Raw genomic sequence first — 16,887 nt, 5'->3', positions numbered from 1 at the left:
AATAGTCATTTAACAGATATAATCTGATTGTGATTCGAGTTTTTGTTTAACACCCTTTTAGGTAATACCATTATCTAAGTTTCAAATGCAAAGCGTTTGATTCGTCCATCTAAATTTTAATGTCGGTCATGAAACCTTACGCACAAAACAAAACAGACGTCGATAATTTACTGTTTCTTTTTCACATTGTTAAACCATTGTTATTTTTATTATTGTTAAAACGTCCTACGTATAACATTAATTATCTTGCTGTTTTATTAAAAAATAAACTCGTATAAACTCGTATTTCCACACAAGTCTTATTGTTCAGTTATTAAACATTTTTTATAAGTAATATAAATTAGGTGCAATCGAAAAATTTGGCAATTATTTTATCGGTATCAAACTTTAAAATGGCTTCTAATCAGAACTATGAAATAATAAATATTTATTTAAAGTTGCGTGCCCGCTTTTCTGTTGGACCTCGTTCATTTAAATATCGTTCTGTGAAAACTGGGATTAATGCACCTGAGTGAAGTTTTCGTCACCGATTAGCCTGTGCGAAATGCAGGGACAGATTATCCGCCTGACAGATTATGCTTTAGAAGAGACATCCTTTAAACGAAACCCTCCATTAAAGCGGAAAGTGTTGTCCCTTACTTGCCTACGCGGACTGCACAGGCTAATCTGGAACGACACTTTACGCACATGCGTTTAATACGGTTTACCCGGTGAACGGCTCATTCTCTTTCGTTCGCACCTCATGATGATAACACCAGTGCTCCAGCTAGGCACTTCATGATGATAACACACATTACAAATTGTGCGCCTGTGCGGACTGCAAATTATTATCTGGAACGACAGTTTACGCACATGCATTAAAACCAGTTTTCCCAAAACAAGGCCCAATTGATCAGGTTTTAAGGTACCGGGTTATCAATTTGATCATACTAACGTTTACTATTACTATTAAAATATTAAACCATAATTTGTAAACTCCATCATTCACTGACAACTAACTACTGGTCAACCAGTGAAATATTAAGCGACGGAATTAGCATAAAAGGCATTCATCAACGGGTTCAAATTCCCGTTCCCGGCGAATGTGAGTTTATTTGGAGATTACCATAACAGACAGGTGGGGTTTTCTCCGGGTACTACAGTCCCCCCCCCCCCCCTCCCCCTCCCCCCTAGACCACACCAATATTGAATATATTTATTTAAACACTTTAAAGCTTTATATTGCAGCCATAATTCAAAATTCGTTCTACATTTCTTGAGTCTAGTAAGCATAAGATAGGACTCTGGGAAAACCAACCTCCGCGCCGCGCCGTTAGAAGCAACCACGTGGTACAATAATTTTTCCGTTATTTTTACATCAGGTAGTTTTTTTTTATAATGAACCTAAACTTATAAGCGATTTTTTTAAATGTAAAAGAAAATTGTATTATTTTTTATAATAAAGTACTTGAACAAAAATAAAATATTTTCAGATCTGGAAGGATTTTTTTATGATGAGTTAATAAACTTCGCAATGCACACACTAAATATTATTGTATATGTTATATTATTTCTCGAATTTTAATATTCAGCAGAAAATATTGAAATGCAATATAAATACAAACAAATATGAAAACTAGTTTTTATACTTCTTTATTCAGATTATCTCCATTTATTTTCAATCCAAAACATATGGTAGCACCAAAACAAATCTAATATGACTAGAATAAAACGAATGCAACATCAATGCAACCACGGGAATGGCGAAAATTTGTCCAAAAATAGTTTGGTCAATGGGTGTCTAAATGTGAATTATTTTTTTTTTGAAAATTTAAAGATTTTTCCCTTTTTACGAAAGCTTTATCCCTTTTTACGAAAATAAGTACGAAAATCTCTATATTATAAAACGAATGTTTCCAAAAAATGGTAAAATTAACACGTGTTTGACAGGGGAACCTGCATGAGGTGTCGAAAATTAGTTTTTAATTTACACGTGCTGATGCTAACATAACATCGTGCGAAACACGCTAATGCTATTACGACCTATTTTTGTAAGGACAGCAATGGCTGAAAATACCAGTTTATTGCACACACATTGAGAATTCGATCGCGTGAGATGTGATTACTAGTAATGATTGCATAGGTCTTAGCTGGCGTGAGATGTGATTACTAGTAATGATTGCATAGGTCTTAGCTGGCGTGAGATGTGATTACTAGTAATGATTGCATAGGTCTTAGCTGGCGTGAGATGTGATTACTAGTAATGATTGCATAGGTCTTAGCTGGCGTGAGATGTGATTACTAGTAATGATTGCATAGGTCTTAGCTGGCGTGAGATGTGATTACTAGTAATGATTGCATAGGTCTTAGCTGGCGTGAGATGTGATTACTAGTAATGATTGCATAGGTCTTAGCTGGCGTGAGATGTGATGTGATTACTAGTAATGATTGCATAGGTCTTAGCTGGCGTGAGATGTGATTACTAGTAATGATTGCATAGGTCTTAGCTGGCGTGAGATGTGATTACTAGTAATGATTGCATAGGTCTTAGCTGGCGTGAGATGTGATTACTAGTAATGATTGCATAGGTCTTAGCTGGCGTGAGATGTGATTACTAGTAATGATTGCATAGGTCTTAGCTGGCGTGAGATGTGATTACTAGTAATGATTGCATAGGTCTTAGCTGAATTTTATGATCTAATGCCAAGACTAATACGTCTTTTTCTAGCAACTTGGCAATTGAAAATTGCATTTTCCACGCAAAAGTAAGCTTCTTATAGAACCTTTAGGGATCTTATGCCATTGGTTTGAAACACGTGCTTTGTTCGAAAACATGTTTGCATTGATAGCATGTACGCGGATTTCTCATTTAGGGCGACATCAATACATATGTGTGTGTAACAGAAATGGAACATACATAAATGATTAATGATAAAATAATCTCCTTCTATGATTCAACGCGATTTCCGATTGGAAACCGTTCAACAAAACACGCATCTATGTACACTGTATACAACATCAATAAATAAATAAATATTAAAATATATGTACACCAACGTTCATTTGCTTATATAAAACAAAATATATAATGTACACGTAATAAATAAATACTTTCTCTGGATTAATCACAAAGTTTTTCCCGCGATTTCAAACCGGACAGTTTTCCACCAAAGTTTCAAACAGAACACAAGCGTCCCTTCACGCTGACGTACATTGCAAGTGATGACTTTTGGCGCTAAAACACCCAATGAACAGGTTTTTCCAGAAATGCTGCGGTTTTCGCGCCGCTTTGGTTGGGAGCAGCACAGTGTCTTTATTTTGCGGAAGCACGAATTTCTGCACATGAACGTTCCTACTCCTGTTTCTCTCCTTCCCCACGCAAGTCCGACTGCTGTCGACGCAGACTTTGTCACGTGACTCGTTAGTCACGTGATGCGGACACGTCGTCGATGACGTCACAGACTGGTTGCGGCTTTCGGGCACCGCCTCGAAGTGGAAGAAGTATTCCTCGGGGCACCGCCAGTTCAGGTTCAGCTGTTGGATGGAGAGGTCGCTGTCAAGGTGGTGCAAGTAGGCGTTCTTGTGAAGGCGTGGCCTGACCATCACGTGACCCAGACTTGTCTGATACACGAGGAACACGAGCGCTTCCGGTACTGAGTCGGTGGAGAGGTGCGGGTAATGCTGCAAAAAAAAAGATCAGAGTACGCGCGATTAGATATAATTGAATGAATATGTTTACATATTTTTATGTGTCAATGGTATTTAAAATAAGCTTGATTGTCCAATGGACATTTATCGACTGGTGTGTATCATATTTATGTATAACTTGTTTACATTACACAAATGTCGATTATTACTAACATCCGAACATTTGTATAATTAATTTAATTTTTATTTTTAATTTTGTGTTTTAAATTTCATTTTAACATTCATATAACCTGTTTACAATATTTTATATTAACAAAGCTCCTGTATTTAGAATTTCAAACGGAGTGTTTTATGTTTGTGCTATTGCATACAATATTAACTTACATTTAATTCTAGACTCATGGACTGGGATGTTGTGAGGTAGAAATCTCGGTCACAATCCAGGGCAAACACGACAGTATCCGTCCGACAGTGTTCTTCGCCTTGCGTTTCCAGTACCCGTTTTCGGAAGATACCTATAATTCGGACGCAATATTTAAAACGTTTCAGTAACAGTTGTATTGTCTGCATCTTTCATAAAGATTTGTAGTTTGGGCAATAGTACACAAATACGAACAATAGTTGAGGGTACATGTAGATTGCACCGTACTTGTGTGACTACATGCTTCATAGGGAGGTTACAGAAAAGTTCAAGTTTGTTCCAATCTTCCTTAAATGTATGTCTTTACTATGAATATTACATTACCGATGAAATGATTCTAGAATATTTTTTATACAACGTTTTTACAATCTAATGAAGACAATGACACTCTTTAAACTATAGTGTTCTACTTTTATTATCTTATTACGTTGTTCCAAAATTGTAACATACAAATCTAGTAACACACGAAGTTGAACACATGAAATTACAAATACTAGAACATAAATATTCTAATAATATACACAAATGTTTTCGTTATACTTACATGTGCTGTCTAAGGAATTCGTGGACTTGAGACCGATTGTGTAGTAAAACTGGTCCACACTCAGACATAGGTCGTCACCAGTGGTGATGGTGACGCGATCCCCCACCGTGCTTTCTGGATCTAAAAACAACACGAGCATATTAACATAAACATTCGTGGTAATCATTTAAATACTCACAAGTATGTTATATAGAACTACTGGACGTTGTTTTTAAATATACAGTACATTCATTTCAAACACAGTATGAAATAAGTAGCATGAACTCTTCTTCGCTATTTCTGACTACGTATTTCCATAATTGAACCTCGCTCTGGAAAAACGAGGCTAAATGCACGCTCTTTAACCCTTTCAGCGCTGGAACCGAATTTTAAAGGCCTTTGCAAACAGTTTGGATCCAGATGAGACGCAACAGAACGTGGCGTCTCATCACGATCCAAACTGTTTGCTATTCTGATAGTATTCTTTGAAAAAAATGGAAGAAAATGCTAATTTTAGGAATTCAACAGACGACATTTTAGCAGACGAAAAATTTCCCAGCATGCAAAGAGTTAAGTGTCGTTTCAAATTAGCCTGTGGAGTGCAATTCACATGCTAATCAAGGACGACACTTTCCGCCCAGACTAGATTATCCTTAGGAAGAGACTTCCTTTAACCCTTTGCATGCTGGGAAATTTGTCATCTGCTAAAATGTCTTCTGCTGAATTTCTCAAATTAGCATTTTCTTCTTTTTTTCCAAAGAATACTATCAGAATAGCAAATAGTTTGGATCCTGATGAGACGCCATGTTCTGTGACGTCTCATCTGGATACAAACTGTTTGCAAAGGACTTAAAAATTCGGTTCCGGCACTGAAAGAGTTAAAGCAGAAAGTTTCGTCCAATATTGGACCGCGAGGACTACAGAGTCTAATCTGGGACGAAACTCTACGAACATGCATTAAGCCCTGTTTAAAGTGTTTCTCACGAGTAGGGATCGCAACGTACCAGAAATCTGTGAGGTTCTGGACGGTGTGGGGCTTGGGTTTGGAAACTGGAACACGGAATTGTCCACCTGAAATTACAGAAGGGAAATTTTTCTTATTTATCACATAATATTTCTTGCATATAAAAATAAAATATACCAATTGGATACCATATACTTCATCTACATGGAGATATTCCGCGAAAAGTACTTCAGGATGGGGCAATTCATCTTTATACTTATGACCACGTTCATTCTTTTTAATCTGAAAGTCGAGACATTTTGTACGTATACGAACAATTACCATACTGAGATGTTTTTCACAATACGGATTATCAATCGCGGCGAAATTCGAAACGCAGGATGTAAAACCTGGTTTTATTTCATATTATTTATGTCCAAATATCATATGTCGACACTACAATATTTGAAATGGAACCTCTTAAGTAATGTGTGGAATGCTATAGCATTGAATATTAAAACATCAGATGTATATAGCTACAATATCACAACTATTTGTCAACCTTCAATGCCGAAAATGAACGGTCATTTTATGCCAACGTCGCGAAAAAAGATAACGTTTTCGGAACAGCAAATGTAGCTCAACTGTTAAGCTTTTAATGCACTCCTTTTCCGAGTTCACAATCGAACCTCAGCAGGAAATCTCTTTAAAAAAAAATTAAATCCCGGATTCATAAACGCATAAATCAGTTGCGAGTGGGGGGTTAAAATACCACCTCGTTAATTTCGTGTTAAATGTAGCGCCGAATCGTAAGACCTATTAAGATTTAAAATGATTTAAAATGATAAGATGGACGGCCCTGGGTGGGTTCAATTATGTCAAATACATATTATCTAGATATCGGCGTATGACATACGCATACGTCGAATCTTTTATCACACGAATTTAGCTTCCGTAGAGCTGGCTCGGACGCAAGTGCGAATAGTTTCGGCCACAGGTGTCGAACCCATTTGGGGAGCGAAGACATGCCACGCCAGGGGGGTCTGAAGAAATCCTATTGTTTCCAAAAGACACGGGCATTGAACGCTCTCTTTCAGAGTTTGTCGTATTAAGTCCGAACGAAATTTTAGAAGACAATAGTGTTATCAAACCCGTACGACAGAAATTCGAAACCCGCTATTGTTTACGGTGTTAGCTTTACATTATGTTGGTATTCGGATAATGTTTTGGGGGGTACGTCTGTATTCTCGACCAGATTTCAAGGCTTTGAATTTCATTTTCCGTTGGTCTGTAGACAATTCATTAGCAGAGTTCAGAACGTACGCGGAAAAGGTAATTCAACACTCGGTCCACAGGGGGTTTGTAATTGAGATTTCGAAAACAATGACACGCATTTACTGACAAGCCGCGCAAATGCATCAAGGTGAAAATTATTAAAACGTGCGTTTGCGCTCGATAGCAACGGCAAGTCATGTTTAGTTCATCAGCAACAAGGGAAGCTCGGAAGCTTGTTTGTCGTGTAGAATTTTAAGATCCTGCATGCAGCGCTTTGACTCTGCAATAACCGTCGTCCCTAATATCTCGCCAATTTCACTCGCTACTCAAATGTCTGCTGAAGTTTGTTAAACATTTGAAAGCAAATTTTCTCAAAAGAGCATCAAAGTTGTATTTAACCCCCTTATGCCTAGCGTCAAGAAAAAAGGCATTGGCAAACAGCGCATACCCAGATAAGACGCCGCATAATGCGGCGTCTCATCAAGGTCTGCGCTGTTTGCTGAAAGGAATTTCTGTAAGAAATATTCTAAATATACAAATAAATATACTAGACATCCCTAATTTTGGAAATAAATCGATCCAATTGAGAAGGATGGGAGAGTCCACTCGGCATAAAGGGGTTAATGATGATGGGTTAACAGTGCACGTAAAACTGTTCAACAAGACAACTTTATATCTATCTGTGCGTTCGTACTAAGTTTAACCCTTTCAGTGCGGGAACCGAATTTTGAAGGCCTTTGCAAACAGCTTGGATCGAGATGAGACGCCACAGAACGTGGCGTCTCATCAGGATCCAAACTGTTTGCTATTCTGATAGTATTTTTTGAAAAAAAATCGAAGAAAATGCTAATTTTAGAAATTCAGCAGACGACATTTTAGCAGACGACAAATTTCCCAGCATGCTAAGGGTTAAGTGCGTTTATCCCACCGGGCCGAACTAGTTTTAATTATTTATGTGTTTGTTGTTGCTGCAATGAACATGCGTTTTGACATGGCAATAGTTCTTAATATACGTGATTTATTTCGTGTTTCAAGATTGATGAAGTTCACAAGTACGGTACTACAGGATTTTCACTGGGGATTTCAATCAAATCGAGTTAGATATCATCTTGATATGGTAAGTGTATTTATCCGGTACTTAGCAAAGAGTACGCAAATGTAAACAACATAGGGTGAAACAGTTTAAAGTACTAAATGTCAGTAGAAAACATAACTGATTGGCCGTAGACAAAAGACACGTCGCCATTTCTAAGAATATTATAAAACCTATGTCTATTGTGTTTAGAAATGATGACAATTTTAGTAGGCGTTGATAGCCAATCATGTGACTTCTCAAACGTCAGTCGGTTTTAGGGAATACTGAACACTAGAGAGTCAGTTTGCGTGTGTTTGTTTCTACTATGCAACAGATGTTTTTCACACTCACAAGCAAATGGACATTCTATACTCTATGAAACCTTTTAACAAAAATGTCTCCCCCACTCACAATAAAATGGACATTCTATACCCTATGAATCCTTGTCATAAAATATCGTCTACAGTCACAATACAATGGACATTGTATACTCTATGAAACCTTTTAACAACATATCTTCTGAATAGAATCCCATCCCTCGACAACAAATGTACTCAGTTTGCATGCACGTGTTACAGTGGTATGCTGTTGCAGCCGCGATACGCGTTAAAGCCAGAATGAGATATCGGCGTATTTGCCAGTGCGGCTCACAGTCGCTTCTCGCTCCCATTATGTGGATACTTCATGAATGTGCGCCGGAACTGTGCGCGCAATATTGATGAAAACACCCCCGCATGGTCATGGGAAAGAATTTCGACTTCAATTGTAAACGAAGCTATTTCGGATTTGCGCTATCGTTTCGGAGCGCGTAAAAAATGTACTTTGCCGGGTATTTCGGACGTATGATGAAATGCTATTTCGAGCAGCTGCGCTATCATCTATGTGACGTCATCTTTTGGGAAACCTTAGTTCCGTGACCGTTGTGATGACATGATTAGGGATGACAATTCAGTTAAGTACGGTAAATATTGCATTACTTCATAGATTTTAGATCTTGATGTCTTATAATTAATACCGACTAATATATTTTTCTATCATTCTACATATTGCAGAACGTTGCTATAAGTGTACGATTTATATTATATAAGTTAAAACTTCCATAATTATTACAAACACATCATTTGATAAGCGTCTAACTTCATATGCTAAATTGTAATCAACTTTTGCCACTATATAGTCTAACAACAACTGAATAATCCAAGACGCTTACCAATTTGTTTCTCGCACACGCCTCGCATGTAACCTCTTTTTCTTCCTTTTCTTCCTCGCTGATTTCTCGAGTCTTTTTATCCTTGGACTTTCCTCCCTTCACGACGAAATTCACAGAACTTAGCAACATCTTCGCGACCCTTTGATTTTCGGACAATCGATACACAAGTTAGTCCAAGACACCAACAACAACTTTACTCTATAGTCCGGATTGAGTTAAATATCGCTAATGTCACAGCATATCACAATATAATCGCGTAAAGTCCACGCAGCTTTTATTGTATCTTTAATGATAGAGTTAAACTATAAACACTGTTTCAATTTTGTAACGTCCGTTCACCGAGCTGGCAAATTACACAATGAAGTGACATCGATGTTCACTGCAAATATATCCACTGACAAACACGGTAAATATTTCTGCTAACATTCCATTCATACATTTCTACATTTAACCACAACGTGAGTGTTGGTTTTACAGCGCTAATCAGTTTATATATCACACGCTCTATAAACAGCTCGTATTAAGTCATCGCCTACTTTAGCTACTTCTAGTGTCGTATCCATACGGTGACTCCGCCCGCTTGTTTAAACGAAGCCGTTGATAGGCTGGCGGTTTAAAGGGGTAATGCTCCATTATATGATTGTTTGATAATTCAATGATCTTGTTTGCAAAGGATTTATAAGCGATGAATTGACAGGGATTAAGGGTGTGGATCACGAAACCTTACGGAAACGCCATAGTGATTCAAAAGAAACAGAAAACGAACAAGAAACATAAAGCAAACATCAATTTCACATTACTCACGATTTTTTTTACTGGGATCGTTGTATTGATAATGCAATAACTAAAATAATTTTATAAAGGAAAACTTATATTTTAATAACGTTTTTTTTATTGCTCGAGCATTTTTCGGAAGACTAAGATTTATAAGTATTATTTTATTGCGATGCAACTTATTGTTGGATTAACGCTTAGAAATAGTCGCATGGCTTCGTACTATAGACGATTGTGAACGATTTGTGGTTATCTGCCGAGACAACACATTTCTGCGGGGGTAGTATTGCATGAAATAAATAATATGTTTACAGCAGCGGTGAGCAATTTTTATAATTCCATCTTTTGTAGTTGTAAACGCTTGTGGTCTACCCATGTTTGAGTCAGTTCAGAAAGTATATTTTACGTATAGAAAGAGTATTGAACTCAACATTATTATGTTTTTTTTCTCAAGCCGCGTTGACGTTAAAACATAATCAGTCAGTGCAAAGGCGAATTCGGGGGAGTGACTTTTAACTCCTTCTTTTTATGTTATTTATAATGTCAATAATTTCGTTTGGAATCTATCTTAACATCTGTACGATTATATGAAAGTTCCTTCGCAATTAAGTGGTAATATAATCATTTATAATAACTGCGCATCTTATACGCATTTACAACACGGTCAAATGCGACCAAGTTGCTTGCCCAACAAAGGTATGCAGATTATACAATTGTATATTGTCTTTAAACAGTAAGTATACGTTAGTAATATTATACTGGGGATAATACATGGAGGTGCGTGTAGTCGGTTTTCGATGCCGATACAATTATGCCGTTTAAGTCTTATCATTTGCGACAAGATCCACGTTGTAAAACAAACTCGTCGAAAGTAAGGGTTTGAGTCATTCAGTAGTACTGACAGCTGAAGGCCGATGCTTACAAGTGTTAAAGAGCATGCTATTCGCTGATTATATAACTGTTAATCTTTTAGTATCTAGCACTGACACACCTGTTTATGAAAAAGTTAGACAAATTCCAATAATTGCAATATATCTATTATACAATTTGATACACATATAATAGAATTTTCTTCACTTAACGATGTATACACATACCGGTAAACTTAAAGATCGAATTAAGACTAACTAACACGTACACAATGTTTGTACCATTTCACAAAATAATTTAAGTACGATTACTTTGATATTATACCGAAACATTATCACATGGTACTCTCTCATTTTTACATAGACATTATTGTTGTTCGAGTGTTTTATTACTCTCAAATATTTGCAATAGCGAGAAAAAAGTTTAATTACCAATAGCGCATTCACCTGCATTATTCATTACGGTACATATGGGGGGGGGACATGTTTCTAAGTCACGGTTTTTATTTCGCTTGCTTGAATTGAATTTACACATTTTTAACGTGCAACTTTGTTTTCGTGAAATTGTCATTGTGCTAAACACGCCCCTTTAAACTACCAAACAAACAACTTTTGCAGTTGTTTCGATTCCGAGCGTGTATTTTAAGAAAGGTTCTCAGTTAAATTGTAAAAACATTTATCAAATCATGTAAAAATTGAACTAATGTCCGCATTAGGCTGCATCGTGTGAGGACCCAGACTTTGCCCAAGCATACTTACTTAATTTACTTCACTAGACTGACAAAAATTGGGACTAATTCAACATTTACGTTGTATATATACGTGTCTATATTAAGGGGAAGATCCGCCCCCATCCACGTCATTCTATTTATAGATTGTAACTTTGTATGCTAAATTTACATTAGAGCAAGCAAACCACTTGAACGCCTTTCATAAGGGTGATGAAAACCAAAGTTTCTATAAATAGAGGTCACGCAATGTACAGCATGTTTGCAATTCTTCACATGTTTAGCCTAGTGGGAATAAGAAGTACAACCTGTATTTGAGCAGACGGAAATACCAGCTAAACAAACAGACGGTCGCATTTAAAGGGACGGTTCACATGTTCAGATAGAAAACCCTCATCAAACAATCAAAATTTTCTTGAATATATCTAAAACCATTACTGTGTTGAGGTGTTGTAGTAAGAATAATATAATTATTTATAACGTTACTATAATGTACAAAAATACTAGACATCCACTTAATGTTTAACATTGCATTTGTAATGCGTGTTCACATCAAGAAGTGCGAACGAAAGTAAACGAGCCGTGCACCGGGCAAACCGGTCTTAATGCATGTGCGTAAAGTGTAGTTCCAGAGTAGCCTGTGTAGTCTGCGCACACTAATCATGGGCGACACTTTCCGCTTGAATGGAAGTTTTCGTTTAAAGGGGCCTTTTCACAGATTTTGGCATGTTTTGAAGTTTGTCATTAAATGCTTTATATTGTTAAATGTAAACATTAAATTTTAAAAGCTCCAGTAAAAAATCAAAAATAAAATTTAAAAAAAGTAAAAAAAAAGTAGCCCGCAGCATGGCTCGAACCAGTGACTCCCGGAATTCTGAAGTAAAAACGAATTAGCCAACTGAGCTATCCTGCCAAGCATACATACGATGCGTATTTTCTACGTCATATAAGCAATCTTCGTAGTTTCACAAATTTAAACGACAACAACAGAACTCTCCAAATTATTTAATCGTTTCGCGTTGCAACGCTTTATAATTTTTAGATTTTTAAATCGTCAAAAGATGCATATAATGGCTGTATTAGACCATGGCAAATGTTCAGTTATACTGTTTCTTCACAAATATCATAACTAAACCGAAAATTTGCGAATCTGAAACAACTTTTTTCAATTTTGTCAATTTACCAAACCGTGAAAAGGCCCCTTTAAAGGATGTATCTTCTTAACGAAAATCCAGTTTAGGCTGAACGCGTCTTTCACAAATAGCCTATGCGGACTGCTGAGTATGGGACAACACTTTATGCACATGCATTAAACCCCGTTTTCGAATAGCAATACTTTATTTTTAAAATAGTAGTGTAAACTGTACCTTTAAAAATGTAATTGACACGCGAACGTTTAGCGTGTTATCGGATGTTGAGATTCTCTGCTATTTATCTTCAATTGCATTCTTAAAAAAAAAATAGTTGGAAGGTGAATTAGGTCATTGTTTCAAATGTTGTTGATTGTGGGAACAAATACAGCGCGGATATGTTGAATACTCGAGAGCGTCACGCCCCCTTTTCACGATTCTTTATATGTGCATACTTAAATGTTTCTGTAATAAAACCCCATAAATTAATCAGAAATGACAACACACACACAAAGACATTTGTTTTCTGTATCGTGATTATATCTCATTTTTACAATTTCCTTACTTGGCTTGATGCGATGAAGCACTTCCTGGTCGTTGAAAAGTGCATGCGTCACAGGCGCTTTGATGAGACAGACTGAAGAAGCAACAAAACCGCCTGCATACTTTTTATGGGTTTACACACTGGCTGTACAGAATGTAAACACACCGTTAAGAACTTTATTTTTGCAAATATCTCAAGGTATTGAAATTCATTTGCAAAAATCTTTAGCGCTTGAAACACAGTTTTTTTCTTGCAGTTTGTGCCGATATTATGAGGTATACAAATAAATCCTTGAATAGGTCTGAAATCGGTTAAAAAATTTCACGTTGCGTGAAGCATAACCGTATAAATGAATGCAGTAGACACAGAATTTTTGAATAAGAACACATGCCTATTAGATAAAGTAATTCTGATGTATTTCACACTGCCATATAGCAGCATAAACATTTGTCTTTTATGCACTAACTGAAACTGGACACCGTACATGTATTATAGAGTAAAAATGTGTTCGGGTATATTGTCACTGATATAACTTTAAAGGCCACCATGTTGAAGATGTATCCTAGTAATTTAAACATGCAAACGGGTTTTAAACTAGATTCCACAAATTCGTTTATTGAAAGTTTCGTCAATATAAAACATTTGTTTTCCTACACCGAACTATGGAAACGGCCTATTTATGTTAACGAGGTCAAAAACAGCTGTTTAACAGCGAGCCGGAGATTAGCGATTTCCATTGACGGCACTCGTAAACAAATATAAACAATTTAAATAAACGGAAACGGAGATTGGAATGTGCGCGTATCAGTTGATAAAATATGAATGACAGCAAAATGCAACTGTTACTGGGGTTAAATACGCTACACAAGCCTATTCCGTTGAAATTTGATACAAAAAAGGAGAAATAATAAATCGCTTTTTTCAGCATTGAAGTTTCTGATCGAATTTCAGTATAATTATCAAACTAATTTATCGGTATTTGAATAGGGACTCCTCCATTGAAAACGAAACCGTGTCTTCTAAGGTTTCATCGAAACAAAACAACCACTAATATGACAACAACGAAAAGTTGGAGTATGCAAAATTTTTTAACACAATCGTACCCGCCGCCTAATGAGTAAGGTGATCGCTGGTGGAGTGGAGGGTTCAAAGTTTTAGTCTCGAATGTTACTTGTTCTGATAATATGAACCGCGTTCTTGGAAAACTGGGATTAATGCATTTCGTAACGTGTCGTCCCAGATTAGCCTGTGCACAGGCTAATCTGGGACGCCCTTTTATGCACATACATTAAGCCCAGTTTTATCAGTACGCGGCTCATTGGACTGCAACACTACCCAAAAAACATTACATTTTGCTTACATGCAAAGACCGCACCGGTATATGGGATAGAAGTATGGGAAATATGCATACAAATGTTTATGAATTAAATGATCTGGACTAATTAATTGGTTGATGAACGAAAGAACTATTAAATAATGCAGTTCGCACATACTTATCTGGGACGACACTTTCCTCTTAAATGGAATTTTTCGTTTAAAGAAATTATTTTCTCACCGAAAATCCAGTTGAGGCGAAAAGTGTCGTCCCTTATTAGCCTGAGGAGAGTGCACAGGCTAATCTTGGACGACACTTTACGCACTTGCATTAATCCCGGTTTGATTTGCATAGAACGAGGCTCAATGCATCTGTATATTTTTTGCACTTATTCTCAGATCCGATAATACAAACGTAATACCTCCACAAATATCAGAAAAATTTGGCTGCATTGTCTCGCTATTTGAAAAGAATGCTTACATCAACCGGTTAGGTAATATTGAATCGCATTAATTATTTTATTGTCATATTCTGACAACAATATCATGAAATATCATCTTAAATACTGACCATATCTGCCTATTTATAATCTAGTCGCCGGGTATCGGATATCGTATTCGGAGGGTGTGTTTTTCAAGTGAGGTGGAATTTTATAAATTATTAGCATACTTGAAGCGGTAGATTAACAAAGGGTGCAATTAATCCCCGCAGCACTTCTTAGATTAGGCGGCATAACTTGCGAGCAATCACGCGGTTAAGCGCTGCAATTGTCTCAGGGCGTGATGGCGGGGTTTTAACATGTTAATCGTCTGATCGGGTCACTGGTATAAAGGTTTAAGTCAATATTATCCTTAACTGTTCTATTTAACTTAGGCTAACGCAATAGTTCAATTTTATGACTGTATTATGTAACGTTACCATAAAACAGTGAGGATTCTACCCCCAGACACACACTTTTAAATCACCGCACCTATCCGTCCGTCCGTACGCAGTTCAGGTCCGTCCGTCCCGAACTTTGTGTAGTCACAAATCCTCTTGCATTGCCTGTCGGATTTTTCTCAGACACTATTAAAAACCTCCATAATGTTTGCGTGGTATTTGGTCTACAATAAATGTCAGAAATTGGGCAATAAAATGATCTATTGCCATATTTTAAGTTCAAACAGTCGAGTACCCTGCAACAACTTCATTCTTTTGGCCTTACGAATCGCCTAAAGTTGTATTTTGGAGGATGGTCTTCATGAAAAGGATATCATCATGATAGTATTTTTTTATAAATTTTTTTACCGCATTTTGGGTAATAAAAGAAACAAGTTCATTGAACAAATATTATAAATTCTTAATCAGCTTACTTCGCACTGTGTGGTTGATGACTTATTTATAACACCAAAGGGAATGAGGGGGTTTGCACCACCGGTTTAAAGGAATGTAAACTGAACACTTAATCGGAACGAAAATCGTCATGCAGGATTACAGATAGAGTGTAAAATGTTGCTGAAATGTAGGTAATATAGTCAAGGAATTTTTTTAATTCTTCATTATGTCTCACCCTAAACTGCGGGATGGGAGAGGAGAGAGGGACGAGAGGGAAGGAGGGATGAGGAGGGGGGGGGGGGGGGGGAGACAAATTGTATTTTTGATACTCTATGCACATGCATTAAACCCCCTTTTCACAGAGCGCGGTCAATTTATATAATCTTAAAGGCTTACTTTCAGAATTATTGTCATTAGACGTAAATAAAACCTTCTTACCAACATTACTACTCAAAATTTGCTAAGGATCACTTTTTACAGTATATGTAATTTGAAGTTCACTCCTTGCTAGATTCAGCCAGCGTCACGCATCAATGGTAAATCACTACATAAAAATAAAATAAAAAGAACACTCACTCTAATATAAAAACCTGCAAAATAACAACTTAAATTAAATTAAATTAAATTGAAGATAATGTGAAAATAAAAAGTGATCCTTAGCAAATTTTGAGTAGTATATATTATACAATAGCGTTATTGGCATCGTTCTTTATTTCCTTAGCATCAGCAATACAAATCGTTGATTCTTTTCGGATGAACTACGATACATCGAAACGTTTTGATTAAATATGACTTGTTTGAACACAGGTGAACCCACAAATTCATGCAAGGGCATGAACATAATATAAAACGTGTGCGTGACTGACCTCACATACTCTCGGGGCGTTCAGTTTAACCAATGACCGTATCATCATACGAAATTTTACGGTGTATCCTATTTTGTGATCTTACTGTTAAACCAACAATCCACGTCCACAATGCATTCATGAAATTAAAAGAAAAGCAATGGCGATGTCTGTCCGAAATCTATGCCCAGGCAATTGACGCAAACCAGCTTGTCCAGTATTAAGACTAAAACAATAATCGTGTCTTACAGAACATTGTATTTGTTTGGAAAAAGAACAACAACGACAACCGGG

At 36.7% G+C, this 16,887-nt stretch overlaps 1 protein-coding gene across 1 annotated transcript; it reads right to left on the bottom strand.

The window, feature by feature from the left end:
• Positions 1 to 2,435: 2,435 nt before the first annotated feature.
• On the bottom strand, positions 2,436 to 9,587 carry LOC127835155 (uncharacterized). Its single transcript, XM_052361466.1, has 5 exons — positions 9,075 to 9,587; positions 5,576 to 5,642; positions 4,593 to 4,712; positions 4,012 to 4,142; positions 2,436 to 3,660 (listed from the first exon to the last, which is right to left on the bottom strand). The coding sequence occupies exons 1-5, from the start codon at positions 9,201 to 9,203 to the stop codon at positions 3,178 to 3,180; spliced, it is 930 nt and encodes a 309-aa protein (XP_052217426.1). The 5' UTR covers positions 9,204 to 9,587; the 3' UTR covers positions 2,436 to 3,177.
• Between the last annotated feature and the right edge of the window lie 7,300 nt (positions 9,588 to 16,887).

Source organism: Dreissena polymorpha, chromosome 6 (genome assembly GCF_020536995.1).
Source record: "Dreissena polymorpha isolate Duluth1 chromosome 6, UMN_Dpol_1.0, whole genome shotgun sequence".
Taxonomy (NCBI): Eukaryota; Metazoa; Mollusca; class Bivalvia; order Myida; family Dreissenidae; genus Dreissena; species Dreissena polymorpha.
The sequence above is the reverse complement of the archived record's forward strand: the minus strand, read 5'-3'. Positions and strand labels throughout refer to the sequence as shown.

Bases quoted from the DNA above. Each gene is read 5' to 3' on its own strand.
- LOC127835155 (XM_052361466.1), bottom strand. From the start codon at position 9,203: ATGTTGCTAAGTTCTGTGAATTTCGTCGTGAAGGGAGGAAAGTCCAAG. The intron at 4,713-5,575 runs GTACGTTGCGAT...TGTTGTTTTTAG, and splicing joins CAGAACCTCACAGATTTCTG to ATCCAGAAAGCACGGTGGGG. The intron at 3,661-4,011 runs GTAAGTTAATAT...TTTTTTTTGCAG, and splicing joins CCATGAGTCTAGAATTAAAT to CATTACCCGCACCTCTCCAC.